This window comes from Salvelinus namaycush, chromosome 19, assembly GCF_016432855.1.
Source record: "Salvelinus namaycush isolate Seneca chromosome 19, SaNama_1.0, whole genome shotgun sequence".
Lineage (NCBI taxonomy): Eukaryota > Metazoa > Chordata > Actinopteri > Salmoniformes > Salmonidae > Salvelinus > Salvelinus namaycush.
Genome location: NC_052325.1, coordinates 7,003,276 through 7,029,490, shown reverse-complemented (window position 1 = coordinate 7,029,490; position 26,215 = coordinate 7,003,276). Strand labels below are relative to the sequence as shown.

Below are 26,215 nucleotides of genomic sequence, written 5' to 3'. Positions count from 1 at the left end.
ATGTTTTCATCAAGGATCTCTCTGTACTTTGCTCCGTTCATCTTTGCCTCGATCCTGACTAGTCTTCCAGTCCCGCTGAAAAACATCCTCACAGATCAACTCTAGAGCTCTATCAGAGTGACCATCGGGTTCTTGGTCACCTCCCTGACCAAGACCCTTCTCCCCTGATTGCTCAGTTTGGCCGGGCGGCCAGCTCTAGGAAGAGTCTTAGTGGTTCCAAACTTCTTCCATTTAAGAATGATGGAGGTCGCTGTGTTCTTGGGGACCTTCAGTGCTGCAGAACTGTTTTTGTACCGTTCCCCAGATCTGTGCCTCGACACAATCCTGTCTCGGAGCTCTACGGACATTTCTTTGACCTCATGGTTTGGTTTTTGCTCTGACATGCACTGTCAACTGTACGACCTTTTATATAGACAGGTGTTTGCCTTTCCAAATCATGTCCAATCAATTGAATTGACCAAAGGTGGCCTCCAATCAAGTTGAAGAAACATTGGAAAGATGATCAATGGAAACAGGATGCACCTGAGCTCAATTTCGAGTATCATAGCAAAGGGTCTGAATATTTATTATAAAATTTTATACATTTGCAAACATTTCTAAAAACCTGTTTTTGCTTTGTCATTATGGGGTTTTATGTGTAGATTGATGAGGAATAAGGCTGTAATGTTACAAAAAGTGTAAAAAGTCAAGGTGTCTGAATACTTTCCCAGTGCACTGTATTACTGTAGGTCCAAGATGGAGGAATATTCTATAAAATGTCAATTTTAGCAGTAGAAGAAGCGTTGTGATATGAGGAAAGAAGCGTCTGCTAAGACAGCCTTATTGGACGCTGCTTTGCCCACTAAAAGGGCAGCTAGAGAGGAAGGACATGTAGAGATCACCCCCTTCTCATATGTGTTAGCGTGTATGGGTACATGACGGGTGGGTGTGTGTGTGTTGGGGTAGATGGCTGTAATTGCATTCACCTGCAGAGTGTGCTGTGCAATCAGAGTTAATGTGGTTTGAGCAATGACTGTAATCATGGAGGACTAGCCTTGTATACAGACAGGAAATGAGGCTACACGGCAGGAAGCAGTATTGGAGTGTCGCAGAACCCATTAGTATCCAATGAAAAGACAAGACGATGAATAGAGTGAACAATTCTACATGATACTAGCTTGGTATTACCTTTCACAGTAATCTATAGGTTAGCCTCAGCCTTAGCAATATAGGCAATGCCACTTACTTGAATGGCTGATTTGTTACAAACCTCATTCATGTTTTTGAAGAGGAAGTGACTCAATTTGCTTCACAACATAACATGCAACCCATTCCTAAGACCTGTCCTGCTGTAAATAAAGGCAGTACTTGAGCTAGCTAACATTGGCACCATTCACAAGGGTTTCCAAGGTTGTCGTCATCACAATGACCATGGCCCTACTTACAACCCTGTCTGTCTGTGTCCCTTCAGAATGAACCCTACTCACTCTGTCCCCTGTGTCCTTACAACCCTGTCTGTCTGTGTCTCTACAGAATGAACCCTACTCACCGGTCAACCCCTATCCCCTACTCTCAGCAAGACTTAGTGGAACCACACTGTTCTCGGGCCCTACTCACCCCATTTTGCCTGCGTTTTACAGCACTATGTCTCAGGATCTCCCTTTAGAAGGGAGGGTTCACTTGGTACTTTTGTTCTGGGTTATTTGTGGCCGTTATGAGTCAGAAACTTTCCCTGGTTGGATATGGAGCCTTTAGCAGAGAACAGCAAGGCTTGTTTATAAAGGAGAGTAGCTTTAAACAATTTGAACACAATGCCGGGAATGCCTGGACTGAATTGGCCCAGTCCAGTTTGGGTTTTTGATATGTGACCATGGTGAAGTTGAGCTCTGGCTGTTCATAATGTATCAGAGTAGGAGCTCTAGGATCGAATTATAATGAATCGGTCAGCTCAGGTATTGAGGAACGTAGAGAGTGAAGAGTTATCTGTAGATAAGGAAATGTTATTTTAATGATGTCTTAACAGGGAGGGGAATGATAGGCTGGCTGTCTGAATGTTTTCTGGACTTTAGTCAGTTCAGAATCCACAGTCTCAGAGGGAGGCTGGGAAACAAGTTGTTGATGCATTTGATTTAGGCATATTGACTGGCATTTCGCCTTGTAGCAAAGACCACAGGAGAGAGAGGACGAGAGCCAACTGTTTCACAAATTAGATTTTCAAACATGGAGCTCATGCCAGATTTTCTCTACTACCTACTGCTGTCCACATTGTGACTTGAGTATCTATTTCTGTAATGAGAAACCGCAAAGCCAAAGAGCTGCAAGACAAACTCTCTGCATGGTCCAAAACAACAACATGTCCTTTCAAGTAAACCGGCATGTTTAAGGAGATACATTATTTGCATTGACTGTTTAGTAACACCTGTTCGTCTATAGATGTCACCTCCATGCTGAATGAACTCGCTACTGTATAGTTGCAACAAAAAGTTTAAATTTTTAAAAGCACATTTAGGCTACACAACCTGTTACTCAATAGATTTGACTATCTGCTTTGTAATGATAATATTAATCTACTTATCATGCAATATTGTATGTTTTGGAGATCTAGTAATCGTTTCAGTAGTTTCTCACCACCTGTGGCTGTGTAGATAGTTCCTCCAGAACGATCATTCAGTAGTCCACAAGAAAATGACTTATTTACTAAGTATCAGTCATTTCCTCTCAACAGCTGTTGCTGTATGCAGCCTGCTGCAATATCTTGTTGTGTGTTAGCCTGTTTTTAATCCGGAAGTATATACAGTGCATTCGGAAAGTATTCAGACCCTTTGAATTTTTCCACATTTTTTTACGTTACAGCCTTATTCCACTGTATGATTGCCCTGGATAGTTAACAAAGTCTTGTCCCTGGCCTGACACCTAATGGAAAAGACTGATAAAGATTGATTAGCCTGGTGCTCACCGTGACTAATTCATCCTCTTTTACGGTTAACCATTAATAGTGCTGAGTGATTAGTGATTTTTGCGGTTGTTTCGGTTTGATTATATTTTTAAGTAATCATGTTTATAAAAAAAATAAAAAATGAATGCTGTAACACAGAATAAAACAATTATATGATGGTAGTGACCACTTATTACTGCTTATCACTTATTAACCATTTATTCACATTACTTTACTTTAGGCGAGACCAACTTTATCAGGAGTTATTGTGAGCCTATTTGCAATGTCTTAACACAGCGGGAAATGCAGAAGTATTTTTTATTTTCTATGATCTGCTTGTTAGAAAATGACGGATACAAACTTGAAACCACTGATCATGACGATGGGGTGAAACTCTATAACAGTTGTTATTGTCCATTCCATATTGTTCATTTTACTTTGACCTGTCCTGTTTTTAGGATATGTTATATGTTTTTTTGTTTGTTGATTGAGCGCCATTTAGTTTAGGCTATTTGATCGGAAAAAGTGTCCGTCTCATTACATCGTATCTCCAGCCTGTAGGCTACAGAGAAGGCCACATACTCTTTCTACCATATGCTACATCTGCTACATGATTTATATTAGATACATTTTTTGTCTGAGAGACACAGCAGTCTAGGTTATTGGTTAGAACTTAATACAATGGCAAACGGTCCCTAGCGGACCAACACAATATGACACGTGTTACACAAGATGGAAATTTAAAGAAAGAGAGGGAGAGAAAGTGCGAGAAAAGCTCACTTGGATACATTTGTAAACTATGCTTAGTTTAGCCCTAACACCTTGCCCTGAACTGCCGCTCTTATGGGTCAGAATAATAATGCATGTATTTACGTGTTGAAGGTCTCCGTTGTGTATCTCTTCGTGGGCCGACTTCCGCTTAGTGGGATATGTTTGGCCGACGCCCTTTTCTTTCGATGGCCTCGTCTCCTTCCTTATCGGGTGTAAGTCTCTGATTGTCCACGCGATGGCCTTTCTCTTAGTTGTCTCTTTCCTTGCACTCGTTCTGTGAGAGTGGTCTTCTTAGGAGGCTAATCAGTTGTGTCGACGCTCCCAGCTTGGGTAGGAGGGCCGTGTAGACAACCGATGACTTGAAGAGAATAACCGGTTGGTCCTTCTTGAATTCACCTTCTTAGATACAGTACTCAGTCATAGCATTGATTGTTAAGAGGTTCCTTTGTCCTCTTCCTCGTGTTGCGTTTTGGGGTCACCACTAGTGGTAGACCTCGGCTACAGCGCACGGTCAATTTAGTCTGGTACGTAAATTCTTAACTCACATGTTTTATACCCCAGGGTAGGAAGGGCGTTCCCGTCTTTGACACGCTCTCTGGGTTCCCTGGGGCGTAACTAGCTACGAGGCAAGGTATTATAAATTGCCATGATCTCGTTTAGACAACTAAAATCAGTCTTATCGTCACCAAAACATTCTCTTTCATCTGGATATTTTCTACACAACATAAAGTATGTAAACATTACATACACATTATGAAAACTCTTAATGTTTTCGTTATAACGGCTTCATAATATTTTTAATAACATAACGAAATCGACCTTCATTTTCATATTCCATCTATCATTGATACCACCATTTTGGTTGATGCAATATAATGTCCCAATGTCCATTTATTGCATGTTACAGTTTTGAGCTAGATTTTCCATAAGGCCCACACACTAAAGGAAAAAGGATTCATCTGCTGCCTTAAGATGTACAATGGAGGTGTCATAACCCCCCCCCCACATCAATCCCTCTACCTCTCCCCCTCTGTGGGGGTGAGAGAGATCTCTGAAGTTGTTCCACTTAACAGAGGGAGACCCATCCGGCAGCTGTGGTGTGTCCTGATTGACTAGTACTCTGAGGAACATGGTGGTGTGTCCTGATTGACTAGTACTCTGAGGAACATGGTGTGTCTCAGATGGGCCCTAAATGGTCCTTTGGTGGGAACGTCGTGATTAGTACACAGTAGTCACGGACAGAGTAGAGGAAGCACCATAGTGTTGTTATCCCCCAGCCTGACCTGCGGTTTTGCCATCCTCATTCTCGCAACATTTAGCCTGTCAAAGGCAGGAATCACGCACAAAAGCCAGGAATTAGATGGGCTTGTTCCAACCTCTGTGTGATGACTGGTAAAATGGTTTTATTTTTTGTTGATTTGAACCTTTATTTATACTAGGCAAATCAGTTAGGAACAAATTCGTATTTACAATGACGGCCTACCCCGACCAAACTAGGACGACGCTGGGCCAATTGTGCGTGGCCCTATGGGACTCCCAATCATGGCCGGATGTGAAACAGCCTGGATTCGAACCAGGGACTGTAGTGACACCTCCAGCACTGAGATACAGTGCCTTAGACCGCGGCGCCACTCCGAAGCCCAGTGTGCCACTCGGAAGCCCGGTGTGCTGGAGTGGAGTGTGTAGCTTAGTGTAGACCTAAAGAGTGGTGCTGTACCCAGTCATATCTGTACACATTTGACACAGTTGTTGTTGTTGTGTGAAATGGGTGTGTGGAATTCAGTCTCTCCAAGAATCCTAAGTTGTGTGAGGAAACCTGATCTGTGTGGAGAATGGGGAGAGAAAGTGGTATTACACCAGATAGAGGTATTAGGGGGACGTGCGTGTGTGTGTGCTACACTAGATCAGCTTTGAGCGAGGCTTGAGACTGGAGCAAGTTCCTTCAACCTCCACAGGCTCAGTAGACAGCCTACACAGACTATTGTCCTGATAGTGGTGGGCCAGGGAGGATTAGGGGGCTGATCGCTCGCTCAGAGCATCAGATCCCTCTGGTTCTGCTGCATCCTGCCCTGTATCTCAGTGAAATAGGTTTGAATGAGCATGGGCAACCGTATCAGGTCTATGGAATACCTGGACATGGAAAAGTTACAACATTCAATGTTCACAAAGATGATTTAGCTGGTTAACAACGTTGGTTGGTTTTATTTTAGATCAAGCAAGCCGGTCTCTCTCTGGAGATGTTAATATACTGCAAGGAATCAGACCATTGCATTGTTGGTGAACATTTTAGAGCATCTCATTCTCACAACATGCTTAGTCTCATTAAAAAATCTCAGGACATTTCTAATCTTTGACTGTATGGAGTATTAAACGGAGGCATCTGGTAGGCTTCTGCTGTTATGCCGCGTGTGTGTCAAGTGGCAGTTAGCCCAGAACAGAGCAGCACGGCTAGCCCTTAAATTTACAGCAAATTACAGTTAGCCCAGAACAGCGCAGCACGGCTAGCCCTTAAATTTACAGCAAATTACAGTTAGCCCAGAACAGCGCAGCACGGCTAGCCCTTAAATTTACAGCAAATTACAGTTAGCCCAGAACAGCGCAGCACGGCTAGCCCTTAAATTTACAGCAAATTACAGTTAGCCCAGAACAGCGCAGCACGGCTAGCGCTTAAATTTACAGCAAATTACAGTTAGCCCAGAACAGAGCAGCACGGCTAGCCCTTAAATTTACAGCAAATTAGTTAGCCCAGAACAGAGCAGCACGGCTGGCCCATAAATTTACACTGAGGGCTAATATCATAATAACATGAATGTCAATCTCTCCTGGCTTAAAGTAGAGGAGAGATTGACTGCATCACTACTTGTCTTTGTGAAAGGTGTTGAAAGCACTGAACTGTCTGTTAAAAGAGTTAACACACAACTCAGGCACTCATATGTAACCGATGTGAAATGGCTAGCTAGTTAGCGGTGGTGCGCGCTAATAGCCTTTCAATCGGTGACGTCACTTGCTCGGAGACCTTAAAGTAGTTGTTCCCCTTGCTCTGCAAGGGCCGCGGCTTTTGTGGCGTGATGGGTAACGATGCTTCGTGGGTGTCAGTTGTTGATGTGTGCAGAGGGTCCCTGGTTCGATCCCAGGTTGGGGCGAGGAGAGGGACGGAAGCTATACTGTTACACATACATATGCCACCAGGGGTCTCTTCACAGTCCCCAAGTCCAGAACAGACTCTGGGAAAGGCACAGTACTACATAGAGCCACGACTACATGGAACTCTATTCCAGATCAAGTAACTCAAGCGTGCAATAAATCAGATTTAAAAAACAGATAAAACACCTCACAGCGCAATGCGAACTGTGAAGAGACACACACGCATATGTGCAAACACCCACACATTGTAATGTTGTATTATTGTATATTTGTACTAATGGCGTGAAGTACATATGTATAATGCACAATGTATTGTTAATGTACTGTTTTCTTCCTGTTTGAACCCCAGGAAGAGGAGCTGCTGCCTTGTCAGCAGCTGATGGGGATCCTAATAAATACTAAATACTCATTTGGCCTAGACCACATTCACTGTTGTGATCTCTGCCGCGCCATCTGTGAACTGTACCGCCCCCTGTACCCAGCAAACATGTGCCAGGCTAGCGCAGCTCATTCTGACTGCAGCGATCACTCTGTAGACATCAAGCAAGTAGCATGCTACTTAGTCACCTTGGAATCAGGACATGGTGCCTCTGCTTTCCACCCCTGCTTGCTCTGACTCCTCAGCATGTGTCCATGCTTTGGTGCAGAGAGTGAAGGGATCAGACCTGCTGATTTCAGTGACTGAAGTCATTTGTAAACCAGCCAACCTCAATATCTCACTGAAATTGCATGGAAATGTCCAATTATGGGACAATCATAGCTTTTTAGCAAACTGCTAGGTTGAGACACCTCCAGGTTTGAAGAGGTTGCATTGGTCCATGCTTTATTACCCAGGTAGATTGCCCTCTTATTTCACAATCATGTCTTTCTACTCAGTAAAGTTGTACACATTCTGAAGGCCATATAGCCATTTTTGTTTGTGCATTTGTTAATAATATAACACACAACATATAAAAAAGTTATTAAAGCAAGCAGCTAATATTTCCACCTTTTTAAAGGGTTTAAATAATCATGGATTTCAACATGAAATGTATTATGAAATAATGACATTACAGGGATTTTTAATGGAAATTGCAAAGCCATTCAATTGCCAAAACATTGAAAATATTCCATTGTCTTTGTCAGGTCCACATTGGGTAGACATAAGTAGGAAATTACTATGCAATAATAAAACATTTCAGTTGTGTATATTACTTTTGTTTTTAATTGATAACTTTAATATTTTTCATTCCATCATCTCATCTCTGCTCAGCCAGTAGCAGTCAGGCAGTAGCAGTAGCAGTCAGCCAGTAGCAGTCAGCCAGCCAGGCCATCTAACGTTGTGTGCTCCCCATACTGTACTGTCTATAGTCATCCTATTTAGCTACCCTGCCTAAGTACTGTATGCTGGAGAGGTGTCTGGCAAAATCATATTACTAGTTCTCATGAGTAAAAGTGTATCCATACAGAGATCGGTATACAATGACGAGATACTCATGTCTTATGTCCTAACACTAGGAGTCATTGTCCCCAACTTCTCCCTTCGCATCTTCCTCTTTCATCCGTCTCTGATTCGGGGGAAAATGGCACAATGGATTATGGTGATTGTAGTTAATTACCACATTTCTGTGCTGAACTAGGTTGAATATTTGCTTAATGAAAACTACAACTCCCTTTAGCCCAGATAGTTCTTGAGTTGATTTCTCAAATTTCTCTTGTGAATGATTCGATTTTTGTCTCTAGAGAAACGGCATGTTGGACTTACCAAAAAAAGAAACTAAATGGATTTCAAGTAATTCAACCGACCTTGGTCAATTCGTTGTTTAATAACAAATAAAAAATCCAAAAACGTTGGTTAATCGCTCCGCACTAATCAGAGCAGAAGCAGTGTTTTCTCAGACTGGTTCCAAGGCTGATTCATAATGTGTGTGTCTGGTGTCAAGCTGCTGCTAATTAGACCAGTCTGTTTCCCTCTGCTCAGGTCTGTTCAGGGTTAAGAGACATCCTTCCCCAGAGGGAGGGGACAGCTCTGGTTTTATAGACGTCTCTCAATAACAGACCCATAAAGGCTTGGAATCACACAGGAATTTATTGGCCGTCATCCCAATTAAGACAGCCATATCCGCTGGAGACAGTTCCTAGAGAGCAGCTCATTACTGGGCCATGGTTGCTCAACCAGTGCATTAGACTAGAAGATTTTTCACAAGTATCAGAAAGGTCACCTTCATTGACTGACAGAGAGAGCATGCAGGTGACCGGTGTGAGCCTCTCCTCCTACAGGCTACAGGGAGAGACCGGTTGCATGCCAAATGGGACCCTATTCCCTTAATAGTGCAGTATTGTTGACCAGGGCCCTATAGGGTGCCATTTGGGAAACCGCTAGGGAGAGAAGTTGTTGTATCCCTGCTAGTTGGCTGTAGCCTGAGCTTTTTGCTTTCAATCCTCAGCAGTATGGAGAGGTGGGAAGAGGCCATGGAGAGCCAAGGGAATCCAAAGGGTCATATTTCATGTTTCCACCACTTCCTCATTGAAACCCTGTCCCTGTCGCTGGGAGCCTGACCCAGCCATCAATCCTTCTGCTGACTAACAACACAGCCCCCCCGGGAAACCGCTTCCACCAGATAAACCTCACTGCTGCTCACTGTTTCTTTCTCTCTCCATCTGCAGATGAAGGCTACTACCAGAGTGGAACGTTCCATTTTGAAATAGACATCCCTGAAGCCTACAACATGGTGGTAAGTGGTCCTGTCATGTCTCATTAGTGTGTGTGGGTCAGATAGAGGTGCTACTGATAACAGGTGATGAGGGATGCTGAGGAGGACTGGTCATTTAGTGGTATACATTTCCATGTCTAATTCTGTTAGCGTATATATAAATTAGCTGAAAAATAAACAATTGTAATCAGTTTTAGAATAAGGCTGTAACGTAACAAAATGTGGAAAAAGTCAAGGGGTCTGAATACTTTCCAAATGCACTGTATCAACCTCACACGGTAGAGGTCTTCCAATCATACAGTCCAGCTGCACTAGGGCAGCTCAGGGTCAGGATCTATGAAACATGTCAGATCCTCCCTTCCATTTGAATGTCCTCCAGGCCAAAGCATACAATTGCTAAAGCTCTTGTCAAAAGTAGTGCACTTTACGGAATAGGGCTCCATTTTGGCCGCACACCAGTAGTTTCGTGGCGATAAGCCCCCTGTGAACAGCAGCAGCATGGGTCATTTACGCTGTCCCAGTTTGCCTGCTGTCCACGGCCCTGTCAGGAGAAAGTGAGTTAGTCCTCTCCCTGAACAGGCTAGCGTGGAGGTTTAGGTGGAGTTAGCAGGGTGAGTTACAGCCCCACACAGTCTCAGCCTTTCCTTTTCTCTCCATCTCTCCATTCTTCTTTATCTGGCACCCATCCATCCTGGATGCAGTTTTATCTCACCGCACTACACACATACACACACACACACACACACACACACACACTCCCAAGTACACACATACACACATTCTCGTGTGTCATCATTAGAATTTACAACCTGTTTCATACCAAAACCTAATGCTCTGTGCTTTATCGTAATGGAGGTTAATTAGACAGGCAGTAAATGCTGTGTTTACCACCTGCCTGTATGGATTTATCAGGCTTTTATGAGAGCTAGTAAACTGCCTGAAAGAGACCCATAAAGAACCTGACAGCTTTTTGTTGTTTCTGCCTAGGCCCTACATACCCAACACATTACGTTTATTAGAACATCTAACCATTATATCGTTATACATCAAATACACCAACACAGTCGTGCAGATCTCCAGCTGCACCATTGAGAGCATCTTGACTGGCTGCATCACCGGTATGGCAACTACTTGACATCCGACCGCAAAGCGCTACAGAGGGAAGTGCGTACAGCCCAGTACATCACTGGTGCCAAGCTTCCTGCCAGCCAGGACCTCTATACCAGTCGGTGTCAGAGGAAGGCCCTAAATATTGTCAAAGGCTCCATCCACCCAAGTCATAGATTGTTCTCTTTGCTACCGCACGGCAAGTGATACTGATGCGCAAAGTCTGGAACCAACAGGACCCTGAACAGCTTCTACCCCCAGGTCATAAGACTGATAAATAGTTAGTCCGGTAGCTTCTCGGTTAACTATCTGCATTGACCCTTTTTTGCATTATTTTGATCACGTTCTGCTGCTGTCTGTCACTTTATTCCTAGTTATATGTACATAACTACCTCAATTACCTCGTACTCCTGCACATACTCGGTACTGGTACCCCTTATATATAGCCAAGTTATCGTTACTCTGTGTGTTTTATTATAGATTTTATTGTTACGTGATTTACTGCTGTGCTATTGATCTATTGTCTTTCTCTCTGCGTTGTTGGGAAGGGCCAGTCAGTAAGCATTTCACTGTTAGTTCACACCTCTTGTTTACCAAGCATATGATGAATAACATTTTATTTGATTATAGCAAACTGGACCGCAATATTGTACAAAGAGATTAAAACAATATGAGATTATTTTAGAGTTTTTCTAAATTGTGTAATGTCTTGATCCCAGCCTTGAATAGTAAAGTATTTTTTTTTTTTCTAAGCCAGTGGTAAGGTAGTAAACTGAGGCATTTGATAATGGTATAAGATGACGGTATGGGTGGCAATGGAAAGAACAGTACACTCTACTGTATAAATCTATAATTTATAGACGTTCTTAGCCAGGACTGGCCTCATTAGCACTCAATACTGGGGAATGAAAGAGCACAGTTAGACTACAAAATATAAGGTTATCTCAAATCCATTTTGGGACTAAAGAAGAGAAGAAAAAAACCCGAATCTGGACCAACCAGTGAGGAAGCCGACTAAACCATTCCAACGTTTCTGAAACTACCCCCCCTAACAAGCAACGTTTGAAATGTGTTCTACCGTCTTGTGGTTTTGAGTCAGTGACTCTTGTCACTGAGTAAAAATTCACTCCTTTTTCTCTCTCCAGTTCACCTTAGTTAGTTAGTGAATATTTTTAACTGGCTGCTTTAGAGAAAAGTATCTCCTTAAAGCTTGACAGCATAAACAATATTAAGAGAGAGCAGAGGTTTCATGCAGAGCACACTAGTCTTGAGTTGGGATTCAGCAAGTTTTTCATTCCATGCTAGTAGGTACTGCTATGCCTAAATGTCTTTTGAAATGTCTCTTTCATGTAATATTTCAGATAGTGCATGTTTCATTTGGGAAATTGACGGGAGGAGAGAGGGGTGGTTTTGGAAAAGTCCAATGTGAACCATTTAAGGAAGTTCTAACTATCTTGTTCTTTTCATCAGTCCATTGTTTTGCATGTCAGCAATCAAGTTTTCAAAATACAGAAATACAGCCGTATGATGCATTTTGCATCATATGATGCTGCATTTTGCAGTATACCGGCTGTATTTCTGTATTTTAAAAGTCAATAATTACAGTATGCGCAAAAACTTTATTGCGCTAAGCGTTTAGCATATGTATTACATTATTGGCAATTTATTACATTATCAGCATTTATTACATTATAAACGCAAAAGTTAACATTATTAGCAGCTATTACATTATTGTCAGTTATTACATTATCAGTTGCTACAAGGCCTCTTTGATCAACTATGGTAGACTGACACGTCTAGTTCTCTCTCTGTACTATTTATTATACAGCTTTGTTTCTCTGCCACCATGCCGTTCTCATCTCACAGTTCTGAGGAACACTATTCAGGTCTAAGGCTGACATATATAAATAAACAAAGATAAAGAATCTGAAGACTACTTTTTTGGGTGTGTTTTTCTTGTTTGTTTTTTGTTTGTCTGGGGGAGAAAATATACAGGGGTTTGTTTTTAAGAGTTTCAGTACTACTCTCCTCAGCTATGCTGTGTTTTGTTTGTGGAGGGTAGTTTGCCTCAGGGGAACCTACACTCACTGTCTAGTTTATTAGGTACACCCATCTAGTACCGGTCGGACCCCCCTTCACCTCCAGAACAGCTGGAATTCTCCGGGGCGTTCTACAAGGTGGCAGTAACATTGCCATGCTGGCATCATGCAGTTTCTGCAGATTGGACCAAAGATTCTCTATAGGGTGACAAGGATCGACAAGTTGTGCATTCCGAGATGCCGTTCTTCACACCACTGTTGTACTGCGCCATTATTTCTGGTTTTGGCCCGACTGTAAGCTTGCATGATCATTCTTCTTCAACCTCTCTCATCAACGAGCTGTTTTCACTCTGAAGACTGCCATTGACTGCATGTTTTTTGTTTGTCGCACCATTCTTGGTTAAACCTAGTCACTGTTGTGCGTGAAAAGCCCAGGAGGTCGGCTGTTTCTGAGATACTGGATCCGGCGCGCCTGGCACCGACGATCATACCACACTTAAAGTCGGTTTGGTCACTCGTTTTGCCCATTCTAACGTTCAATCAAACAGTAACTGAATGCCTGTCTGCCTGCTTTATATAGCAAGCCAAGACCACGTGACTCACTGTTTGTAGGAGTGATCCATTTTTGTGAGCGGGGTGGTGTACCTAATAAACTGTCCGGTTAGTGTATGTGTTCCATTCTAGTCAAACCTTGCGATACAATTGGTCCTCACCTCTTCCCCAGGCTCAAGAGAGAGCTGACTGGTGGACGAGATGAATCCTATGCTAACGGGTGGTTGTCCCATGTTTCTCTCCAGCCTCCCAAAGTGAAATGCCAGACCAGAATATGGCACCCCAACATCGCTGAGACGGGGGAGATCTGTTTGAGGTAATTCACTTCTCACATCGCCACACACTCATTGACACTTCATTTAATTCACTTCCGCTCAAATAATGGCTGCCATTGTTTTCAATACATTTTGCAACGTTTGTTATGTGGCTACGTCACGTTTCTTGGCATACTTTCCCTTTCTTTGAAATATGTACAAACTGAGTACGCATGTGAGAATTGCCCTCTGTGCTCCGTTTCACATACTTTGATTTGGACTCACGCTCTGACCCTCCCGTGCTCCAATTTGCGTGCTTGTACCACGGTAGTATGCATATTGAGAAACATTCCTAGATGCTTGGCTGGCTCATTTTCTTTTGGGATTTCCAATCATTTATAGAGCAACCAATCACAAGTGAGGGTGTCATGGAAGAAAAGGTCTGGCAGTAGTACTAGACTATTTAAATGTGGATTTTTTCCCACCGTGATTTCCAATATGATGATGGAGATTTGATTTCTACTTGTTTCTGTTTCCCCAGTTTGTTGCGGGAGCACTCTATTGACGGCACGGGCTGGGCCCCTACCAGAACGTTAAAGGTAAGTCTCTAATCTCTCTGGTATCAGTGCCCATCTGATTGAACCTCTCTAGTCCCAAAACCCCCACTCTTATACTAGTAATGTACCTTTTGAAGCACCATTCACCCTCTTCCTCCCTGCTCTGAGAGGGAGATAGATACTAGAGGTCGACCGATTTATGATTTTTGCAAAAACAAAAAATAATGCAAAAACAAAGTGTTGGAGAAGAAAGTAAAAGTGCATTATGTGCCATGTAAAAAAGCTAACGTTTAAGTTCCTTGCTCAGAACATGAGAACATATGAAAGCTGGTGGTTCCTTTTAACATGAGTCTTCAATATTCCCAGGTAAGAAGTTTTAGGTTGTAGTTATTATAGGACTATTTCTCTCTCTACCATTTGTATTTCATATACCTTTGACTATTGTATGTTCTAATAGGTTCTTCAGTATTGCCAGCCTAATCTCGGGAGTTGATAGGCTGGAAGCATTGCGAAGAGCTGGAAAGTGCTGTTTGAATGAATGCTTATGAGCCTGCTGCTGCCTACCACCGCTCAGTCAGACTGCTCTATCAAATCATAGACTTAATTATAATATAATAACACACAGAAATACGAGCCTTAGTTTCCGGATTTGACCATATTAAAGACCTATCATTTCGAAAACAAAACATTTATTCTTTTAGTGAAATACGGAACCGTTCCGTATTTTATCTAACGGGTGGCAACCCTAAATCTAAATATTGCTGTTACATTGCACAACCTTCAATGTTATGTCATAATTACGTAAAATTCTGGCAAATTAGTTCGCAACGAGCCAGGCGGCCCAAACTGTAGCATATACCCTGACTCTGCGTGCAATGAACGCAAGAAAAGTGACACAATTTCCCTAGTTTAATATTGCCTGCTAACATAAATTTCTTTAAACTAAATATGCAGGTTTAAAAATATATACTTCCGTGTATTGATTTTAAGAAAGGCATTGATGTTTATGGTTAGGTACATTCGTGCAACGATTGTTCTTTTTTCGCAAATGCGATTTTCTCAAATCATCCCCCGTTTGGCGAAGTTGGCTGTCTTTGTTACGAAGAAATGGTATTCACACAGTTCGCAACGAGCCAGGCGGCCCAAACTGCTGCATATACCCTGACTCTGTTGCACAGAACGCAAGAGAGGTGACACAATTTCCCTAGTTAAAAGAAATTCACGTTAGCAGGCAATATTAACTAAATATGCAGGTTTAAAAATATATACTTATGTATTGATTTTAAGAAAGGCGTTGATGTTTATGGTTAGGTACACATTGGTGCAACGACAGTGCTTTTTCCGCGAATGCGCTTGTTATAGGCTGTGATTCAATGATAAATTAACAGGCACCGCATCGATTATATGCAACGCAGGACAAGCTAGATAAACTAGTAATATCATCAACCATATGTAGTTAACTAGTGATTATGTTAAAATTGATTGTTCTTTATAAGATACGTTTAATTCTAGCTAGCACCTTACCTTGGCTCCTTGCTGCACTCGCATAACAGGTACTCAGCCTGCCACGCAGTCTCCTCGTGGAGTGCAATGTAATCGGCCATGATCGGTGTCCAAAAATGCCGATTACCGATTTGTTATGAAAACTTGAAATCGGCCCTAGTCTAAAAAGTGCTGCGTGCGTCATAAATGTGGAAATTAAGAGTGGAAATTGTCATTCAATGTAGAAGTTGCGACTGCGAAGCACATACCTGTTGGTTTTCTTAATACCTTGCCTGCTTCTCAAGGTTCGTTCTAAAATCTAAACGAGCACTTAAGTGTGTTCTTTAAACTAGCATGAACCATGACTGTCTTCCACCAGCCTTTCTCATCTCTACAATTGAAAGATCCCAGTCTTCTCTAAAAAGGAGGGCACTTTAAATTGTGTGAGAGGTTAATGCCATCAGCCTTACATTGCGTTTGGTAGATGTCCGGACTGAGAACGTAGGATAAATCTCACTGCGTTAAGGAGACTGAACTGTAGGTAGACCTGGGGTACTTTGCTAAACCTTTCTCTGCTGAGGGGTGTGTGTTATTGAACCAAAGAAACTGATTTCTCAGGACGAGGCCCTATACTACTCTCATTGGTGGTGGTCTGCTGCTAACAGGTATAGTCATGTATTGATCCTCTAGGAATTGCCTCACTATGAAGCAGGGCTCCATGCCTGAAAACCCCAAAAGTTTACCTTTTGATAAATGGCACACACTTGACCCCAGAGACATGGGTTTGAACATGTACTATGCATTAGACTTGCTTTAGGGTCATTTGGTGTTTCAAACCTAGGCCTAAATCTATTAGATGTGTCCGTATGACTTATGACCAATACACACCACCAATGTTTTTGGTGTTCAACCTCAGACTGTATCTTAATGGTAAAACTCAACCCTGAAGCATAGCCAGCAGATCCGACCACTTGCTTACAGCTACACTAGGGTCAGACAGACTTTCTGTGTAGATTAAGACGCTAGCGCGAGATATGGCTCGGAATATGTACCTCAATCCAGAGATGAGAAATGCGTTGTACTCCGAATTGTCCCATTATCCCAACTGTTACACAGAAGAAAACGGTCCTTTTCCTCCTCATACTAAGTAGCATCAGCCATAGTGCAATTGTAAGCAAGCTGGTCAGATCTGCTGGTTCTCCTGAGGCCTTGATTGTGTTGATTGTGTCTCACTGCTGTGTTACCCTTCTCAGAAGCCACAACCCGACCAACAACCCCCTACCTTTGCTCCTTCTCTAACCAACTACCTTCCATCTATCTCCCTGTCACACCTACGTCATACCAAATCAAAGTTTATTGGTCGCGCACACAATTTTGCTGGTGTGTTACAGCAAGTGCAGTGAAATGCTTATGTTACTAACCCCAACAGTGGATTATGTGTCTTGCAAATAAAATACAAATACACAAATATATATTTTTTTACATTTAACCTTTATTTAACAAGGCAAGTCAGTTAAGATCAAATTCTTATTTATAATGACGGCCTAACCTGGCCAAACCTGGACGACGCTGGGCCAATTGTGCGCCGCCCTATGGGACTCCCAATCACAGCCGGATGTGATACAGCCTGGATTCGAACCAGGGACTGTAGTGACACCTCTTGACCGCTGCGCCATTCGGCAGCCCAAATCAAAATAAGAAATTACAGAACAAGTCCAGTTAACCATCCAGAAGATGGGGTGTATATCTACTCTATCTCCTCTAAACCCCTCTGTCACGCTGAGATCCCATTCAAATGGATTCCGTTTGTAGTGCCACAGCCGCTGCATATTTAAAGGCCCTCGGCTCAAAACTTTGTTAATTAAATAGACGGTGCGGGAGATAAAAGACACTGAAATAAGCTGTTGTTATTGTTGTGCTGCTGCTCATCTTCAAGTTGCTATGCAATACACACACACACACCACGTCCATCACAATATGCTATGTTAATTACATTAGAGGGGTTGCTGTGACGTCATACCAGCTCCTCTCTAGAAGCTTCCTTCCTTCCACAGTTAGTTAGGACGTGCAAGCCCCCTGTCCTGACCCCAATAAGGAGCTTGTTGGTTAGGACGTGCTAGCCCCCTGTACTGACCCCAATAAGGAGCGTGTTAGTTAGGACGTACTAGCCCCCTGTACTGACCCCAATAAGGAGCTTGTTAGTTAGGACGTGCTAGCCCCCTGTACTGACCCCAATAAGGAGCTTGTTAGCTAGGACGTACTAGCCCCCTGTCCTGACCCCAATAACATTTACATTACATTTAAGTCATTTAGCAGACGCTCTTATCCAGAGCGACTTACAAATTGGAAAGTTCATACATATTCATCCTGGTCCCCCCGTGGGGAATGAACCCACAACCCTGGCGTTGCAAGCGCCATGCTCTACCAACTGAGCCACACGGGACCCAATAAGGAGCTTGTTAGTTAGGACGTGCTAGCCCCCTGTACTGACCCCAATAAGGAGCTTGTTAGTTAGGACGTCTTGCCCCCTGTACTGACCCCAATAAGGAGCTTGTTAGTTAGGACGTCTTGCCCCCTGTGCTGACCCTAATAAGGAGCTTGTTAGTTAGGACGTGCTAGCCCCCTGTACTGACCCCAATAAGGAGCGTGTTAGTTAGGACGTACTAGCCCCCTGTACTGACCCCAATAAGGAGCGTGTTAGTTAGGACGTGCTAGCCCCCTGTACTGACCCCAATAAGTAGCTTGTTAGTTAGGACGTCTTGCACCCTGTACTGACCCTAATAAGGAGCTTGTTAGTTAGGACGTGCTAGCCCCCTGTACTGACCCCAATAAGGAGCTTGTTAGTTAGAACCTGTAGCCCCCTGTACTGACCCCAATAAGGAGCTTGTTAGTTAGGACGTGCTAGCCCCCTGTACTGACCCTAATAAGGAGCTTGTTAGTTAGGACGTGCTAGCCCCCTGTACTGACCCCAATAAGGAGCTTGTTAGTTAGAACCTGTAGCCCCCTGTACTGACCCCAATAAGGAGCTTGTTAGTTAGGACGTGCTAGCCCCCTGTACTGACCCCAATAAGGAGCTTGTTAGTTAGGACGTCTTGCCCCCTGTACTGACCCCAATAAGGAGCTTGTTAGTTAGGACGTACTAGCCCCCTGTCCTGACCCCAATAAGGAGCTTGTTAGTTAGGACGTGCTAGCCCCCTGTACTGACCCCAATAAGGAGCTTGTTAGTTAGGACGTCTTGCCCCCTGTACAGACCCCAATAAGGAGCTTGTTAGTTAGGACGTCTAGCCCCCTGTACAGACCCCAATAAGGAGCTTGTTAGTTAGGACGTGCTAGCCCCCTGTACTGACCCCAATAAGGAGCTTGTTAGTTAGGACGTCTTGCCCCCTGTACTGACCCCAATAAGGATCTTGTTAGTCAGGACGTCTAGCCCCCTGTACTGACCCCAATAAGGAGCTTGTTAAATAGAACGTCTAGCCCCCTATACTGACCCCAATAAGGATCTTGTTAGTCAGGACGTCTTGCCCCCTGTACTGACCCCAATAAGGAGCGTGTTAGTAGGACGTGCTAGCCCCCTGTACTGACCCCAATAAGGAGCGTGTTAGTTAGGACGTACTAGCCCCCTGTACTGACCCCAATAAGGATCTTGTTAGTCAGGACGTCTAGCCCCCTGTACTGACCCCAATAAGGATCTTGTTAGTCAGGACGTCTAGCCCCCTGTACTGACCCCAATAAGGATCTTGTTAGTCAGGACGTCTTGCCCGCTACGCAACACCATGCTCATCTCCACACTACATACAGCCAACTGCCAGGTCTACACACACACACATATACACACGCACGCGCTCACGACTACTAACTACATCATGCTCCCTGACTCGCTCTTGTTTCTGTTCCTGTGAGAGGGCTTCCTTGTGTAATTAACAGTTCTGATATCCCCGTGACGCCCTCAGCTAACCGATGTCTTACTTAGCGAACGATGACTAGATAAATCGATCAACCAATATAATCGTCCAATATTATGGGCCTACCGATGTAAGCCTTCCAGAGTGGGCATGGTGGTTTGACGGTGAGTAGCTTGCCACAGCGTATTTGAATAGGTAAATAATCAAAAGTACACTTCACCAAGCAAGCAGCCCTGTCCTCATCACATTCTATTTTTTCTGCAGTAACATTTTCAGTCATCAGCGCATGCCATTTGCAGTTGAAATATATAGCCAGTACATTTTGTATTGGATAACATTGTAATTGACATTATGGTTTCAGTAAGAAAACATTGTCAGAATGAGCATCTTGCGTGTGGTTGTTGCATTCCGTTCACAACCACCTGAGGTATAATTAGAATGGTCATAACAAGCTCTCATTGCCATGTTGCCATAAAGTGTTTCTTTACATGACCTTTGACTGTTGTAAAGCACTGTTGTGAATCTACTAATACAAAATGCTGACATCTAGTGGTGACATTACAGGGCTCCACAGTGCCACCATTTTACTTGCATATGTGCCTAAATATTTTGCTGTGCAACTTGAACTTGTATTTCAGAGCACCAGTACGCCTAGAAAAATGAACGATTCTAGCTTTATTACCTCAAATATTTTTCATTGTGCTCCTAAATGTCTTTGTGTGCTCCTACATTTTTCAACTTAGGTGCACACGCGATCCAACAAAAGGTATGTTTTTCAGTCCACCTCTGAAAAACAATATATCGGTAATTGGCGACTTTTTCCTCCCTAAAATCGGTATCGGACCCAAAAATCCCATATCGGTTGGGCTCTAACAATTACACCCACAGCCAGTCAGGGTTACTATACAGTGTGGAGTGAGACTGTTTCAAAAGCAATTGATATTAAGGTATCCTCATTAACCTGGCTCAGTTAGTCTTCATACTGTGATAACATCCAGATATTTCTGCAGTCTCAAAGCTGTGGGAAAGGGTTTCACCCATATTGGTGTAAAATAGTAGTTGGACTATGGACAGCAGTTGGATAGCTGGCAGTATACTACTATAGCTTAGCTAAGGTGTGTAAGAAGGATAGCATCTGACTTTAGGCAGTGAAGTAAAAATGGTCCATGCAGATAGTCTGGGTAGCTATTTGGCAGTCTAATGGCTTGGGGATAGAAGCTGTTCAGGGTCCTGTTGGTTCCAGACTTGAATCATAGGTACCGCTTTCCGTGAATAGCAGAGAGAACAGTCTATGACTTGAGTGGCTGGAGTCTTTATCAATTTGTAGGGGCTTCCTCTGACACCGCCTGGTATAGAGGTCCTGGGTGGCAGGGAGCTCCTACGCACTACCCTCTGTAGTGCCTTGCTTGTCGGATACCAAGCAGTTGCCATACCAAGCAGTGATGCAGCCAGTCAAGATGCTCTCACTGGTGCAGTTGTAGAAATTGTTGAGCAGCACAGTAGCTATTTAAGAGAATAAGGTGGGCAGGAGGCACTGTCTGAGCAAGGGATTTTTTGTAGGGGAGAAACTGCTAACTTCCTTAGCTAGCTAACTTCCTTTCCTTCAAAATGTGGCATTTCTACAGCTTATTTCCTGTAATTCAATATTATTTTGCCAAGGGTTATGACCTGTTTGTGTGTGTGTCTATGTATGTGTGTGTGTGTGGGGGGGGGGGGGGGGTTGACCTCCAGGGTGCCCCCAACCCAAAAAAGAGACTGTGTTCCCCCCATCCTTGAGAGGTGGGGGGGGGGGGGGGGTGCGTGGTACGCCATTGACAGGAGGAGTAATACTAATATCAGTTCTGAGGAGAAGATTGTAATCATTAGGCATTAGGCTCCTCTACTGCTGCTGTCAGGCAAAGGGAGGAAGTGATTTAAGTCAGTCAGTACCTAAGGTGATGGTTGGCTGCCTGGCCTGTTCAGGCTCATCCTACTGGACAGCTGTGATTTTGCGTGTAAATTAGCCAGCCTAGTAATTGAGGCAATCTGCTGCTGCACAAGGTCTGCTTTCCAAATGACGGCCTATTCCTTTAGAGCACTACTGTTTACCAGGGCCCATAGGCCTCAAAGTACTGCAATATATAGGGAATAGAGTGCCATTTGGGACGTAGACTAGGTCTAGCCTACTTTATTGGCCGTAGTGAGACAGCAACGTGAGGAGACCGTGGCTGTGTCCGAATACTCGTACTTGTGTTCTAAATAGTCGGGATTTTGGGTATGCAAAAACAGACTTTTAAAGTATATGGAATTGTTTAAATTGAGCTTGCTTTATATGCCAGGATTTACGAATGGAAGGAATCAACACAATTGTGCATTAATGAGGCATTCTCAGTATGGATGAGCCTAGTATGTTATTTGTTTCTGCTTTCGTTTTTACTAAACAGTGCTTTTCTAAATATTATGTAGTACAATTATTACACAGCATGTCGTTGTAGTAAATAGTATGTATGTAAGACAGATTTCAGACATAGCCATCGTCTCTTTTTGCACATGCTAGTCAGTAGGCATATATGAGGGTGCTTGTTATTCATCGGAGTCATTACTTGCTAGTATTATGCTGAGCATGCCTTGTGGATAATCCACAAAGGTAGTTAGGAGAGTCTTATTTCTGCCTTCCTCCAGCAGTCTCCTCGAGGGAGGTGTAATACATTGGACTGAGTATCATCTCACTACAATGAAAGCAAGTTCTCTCTATTAGCTACCAGTAGCTGGCCCGTAGGAACAAGCTCTCTATCAGCTACCAGTAGCTGGCCCGTAGGAACAAGCTCTCTATCAGCTACCAGTAGCTGGCCCGTAGGAACAAGCTCTCTATCAGCTACCAGTAGCTGGCCCGTAGGAACAAGCTCTCTATCAGCTACCAGTAGCTGGCCCGTAGGAACAAGCTCTCTATCAGCTACCAGTAGCTGGCCCGTAGGAACAAGCTCTCTATCAGCTACCAGTAGCTGGCCCGTAGGAACAAGCTCTCTATCAGCTACCAGTAGCTGGCCCGTAGGAACAAGCTCTCTATCAGCTACCAGTAGCTGGCCCGTAGGAACAAGCTCTCTATCAGCTACCAGTAGCTGGCCCGTAGGAACAAGCTCTCTATCAGCTACCAGTAGCTGGCCCGTAGGAACAAGCTCTCTATCAGCTACCAGTAGCTGGCCCGTAGGAACAAGCTCTCTATCAGCTACCAGTAGCTGGCCCGTAGGAACAAACTCTCTGTCAGCTACCAGTAGCTGGCCCATAGGAACAAACTCTATCAGCTACCAGTAGCTGGCCCGTAGGAACAAGCTCTCTATCAGCTACCAGTAGCTGGCCCGTAGGAACAAGCTCTCTATCAGCTACCAGTAGCTGGCCCGTAGGAACAAGCTCTCTATCAGCTACCAGTAGCTGGCCCGTAGGAACAAGCTCTCTATCAGCTACCAGTAGCTGGCCCGTAGGAACAAGCTCTCTATCAGCTACCAGTAGCTGGCCCGTAGGAACAAACTCTCTATCAGCTACCAGTAGCTGGCCCGTAGGAACAAACTCTCTATCAGCTACCAGTAGCTGGCCCGTAGGAACAAGCTCTCTATCAGCTACCAGTAGCTGGCCCGTAGGAACAAGCTCTCTATCAGCTACCAGTAGCTGGCCCGTAGGAACAAGCTCTCTATCAGCTACCAGTAGCTGGCCCGTAGGAACAAGCTCTCTATCAGCTACCAGTAGCTGGCCCGTAGGAACAAACTCTCTGTCAGCTACCAGTAGCTGGCCCGTAGGAACAAGCTCTCTATCAGCTACCAGTAGCTGGCCCGTAGGAACAAGCTCTCTGTCAGCTACCAGTAGCTGGCCCGTAGGAACAAGCTCTCTATCAGCTACCAGTAGCTGGCCCGTAGGAACAAACTCTATCAGCTACCAGTAGCTGGCCCGTAGGAACAAGCTCTCTATCAGCTACCAGTAGCTGGCCCGTAGGAACAAGCTCTCTATCAGCTACCAGTAGCTGGCCCGTAGGAACAAGCTCTCTATCAGCTACCAGTAGCTGGCCCGTAGGAACAAGCTCTCTATCAGCTACCAGTAGCTGGCCCGTAGGAACAAACTCTCTATCAGCTACCAGTAGCTGGCCCGTAGGAACAAACTCTCTATCAGCTACCAGTAGCTGGCCCGTAGGAACAAGCTCTCTATCAGCTACCAGTAGCTGGCCCGTAGGAACAAGCTCTCTATCAGCTACCAGTAGCTGGCCCGTAGGAACAAACTCTCTGTCAGCTACCAGTAGCTGGCCCGTAGGAACAAACTCTATCAGCTACCAGTAGCTGGCCCGTAGGAACAAGCTCTCTATCAGCTACCAGTAGCTGGCCCGTAGGAACAAACTCTCTGTCAGCTACCAGTAGCTGGCCCGTAGGAACAAGCTCTCTATCAGCTACCAGTAGCTGGCCCACAACAACACCCCTGCCCAGACCCACCTGTTCACACCCCCATCTCCAGAGCCCTCATCACTCTGTCACATGGCCTCAAACTGCACCATTTTGTTTCTCTCCGTTGCCCACACACTTTAACATTTAGATAATAAAGCATTTGACCTTTCCATTGTGTTAACGATGGAGGATTGGTTGACTTACAGTTTTTAAGTATACTTTTTTAAAGATGATTGATGAGAAAAGTATCGTCCAACCCATCTTGTATCTCACTGCACCCTCTTATGTCATTTCTTGAAATATGCAGACAGATTAAAATTTAATTGATATTGTAATACTTCTGCCAACTTTCTAACTCCCCCCATAACTTTTGGACTTCATAGCAATCCCAGAATGCATGGATTATTGAGTCATTGTTAGTTTTACTTTTGATGGCATAGAACGCCCTTCTTGCCTTGTCTCTCAGATCATTCGCAGCTTTGTGGAAGTTACCTGTGGTGCTGATGTTTAGGCCAAGGTAGGTATAGTCTTTTGTGTGCTCTAAGGCAACAGTGTCTAGTTGGAATTTGTATTTGTGGTCCTGGTAACTGGACATTTTTTGGAACACCGTTATTTTTGTCTTACTGAGATTTACTGTCAGGGCCCAGGTCTTACAGAATCTGTGCAGAAGATCTAGGTGCCACTGTAGGCCCTCATTGGTTGGGGACAGAAGCACCAGATCATCAGCAAACAGTAGACATTTGACTTCAGATTCTAGTAGGGTGAGGCTGGGTGCTGCAGACTGTTCTAGTGCCCTCGCCAATTCATTGATATATATGTTGAAGAGGGTGAGGCTCAAGCTGCATCCCTGTCTCACCCCACGGCCATGGGAAAGAAATCAACAAAGCATGAGAGGACTTTGCTTTTATTTAGGTTTGTTAGTCAATCACTTCTGTGGATTGGGGTGATCAGTCCTTGGTTCCAAATAATGTTAAAGAGTATAACCAATTTGAATTTGTGATCTGTATATTTTATCATTTAATTTAGGGTACCATCAACACCACAGGCCTCACTACAGACACCCTGGTTCAAATCCAGGCTGTATCACAACCCGGCTTTGATTGGGAGTCCCATAGGGCGGCGCACAACTGGCCCAGCCTCGTCCGGGTTTGGCTGGTGTAGGCCGTCATTGTAAATAAGAATTTGTTCTTAACTGACTTGCCTAGTTAAATTAAGGTTACTTTTTTATTTTTTATTAAACCATTTAGTGTTCACCGAAATAACAACACAATGTCAAATGCAGGTAGCCTAGTCAAATTTTATTTTATTTTTATTTCACCTTTTATTTAACCAGGTAAGCTAGTTGAGAACAAGTTCTCATTTACAACTGCGACCTGGCCAAGATAACGCAAAGCAGTGCGACACAAACAACAACACAGAGTTACACATGGAATAAACAAGTGTACAGTCAATTTTATTTTATTTTATTTCACCTTTATTTAACCAGGTAGGCTAGTTGAGAACAAGTTCTCATTTACAACTGCGACCTGGCCAAGATAAAGCATAGCAGTGTGAACAGACAACACAGAGTTACACATGGAGTAAACAATAAACAAGTCAATAACACAATATAAAAAAATAATGTCTATATACAGTGTGTGCAAATGGCGTGAGTAGGTAGGCAATAAATAGGCCATAGTAGCGAAGTAATTACAATTCTGCAGATCAACACTGGAGTGATAAATGAGCAGATGATGATGTGCAAGTAGAGATACTGGTGTGCAAAAGAGCAGAAAAGTAAATAAAAACAATATGGGGATGAGGTAGGTAGATTGGGTGGGCTATTTACAGATGGACTATGTACAGCTGCAGCGATCAGTTAACTGCTCAGATAGCTGATGCTTAAAGTTAGTAAGGGAAATATAAGTCTCCAGCTTCAGCGATTTTTGCAATTTGTTCCAGTCACTGGCAGCAGAGAACTGGAAGGAAACGCGGCCAAAGGAGGTATTGGCTTTGGGGATGACCAGTGAGATATACCTGCTGGAGCGCGTGCTACTGGTGGGTGTTGTTATCGTGGCCAGTGAGCTGAGATAAGGCGGAGCTTTACCTAGCATAGACTTATAGATGACCTGGAGCCAGTGGGTCTGGCGACGAATATGTAGCGAGGGCCAGCCGACTAGAGCATACAGGTCGCAGTGGTGGGTGGTATAAGGGGCTTTGGTAACAAAACGGATGGCACTGTGATAGACTGCATCCAGTTTGCTGAGTAGAGTATTGGAAGCTATTGTGTAGATGACATCGCCGAAGTCGAGGATCGGTAGGATAGTCAGTTTTACTAGGGTAAGTTTTGCGGCGTGAGTGAAGGAGGCTTTGTTGCGAAATAGGAAGCCGATTCTAGATTTAATTTTGGATTGGAGA

General features: G+C 43.9%; 1 protein-coding gene across 5 annotated transcripts in view; it reads left to right on the top strand.

Moving 5' to 3' along the window:
* The window catches only part of LOC120064108 (NEDD8-conjugating enzyme UBE2F-like), a 94,414-nt gene that overhangs the window by 17,003 nt on the left and 51,196 nt on the right, over positions 1-26,215 (top strand). For all 5 annotated transcript variants that reach the window (XM_039014460.1, XM_039014462.1, XM_039014459.1 and 2 more), the window contains 3 exons: positions 9,476-9,543; positions 13,466-13,536; positions 14,016-14,073. In XM_039014460.1, coding sequence (XP_038870388.1) covers positions 9,476-9,543; positions 13,466-13,536; positions 14,016-14,073 — 197 coding nt within the window. The remainder of the gene's footprint in view (positions 1-9,475; positions 9,544-13,465; positions 13,537-14,015; positions 14,074-26,215) is intronic.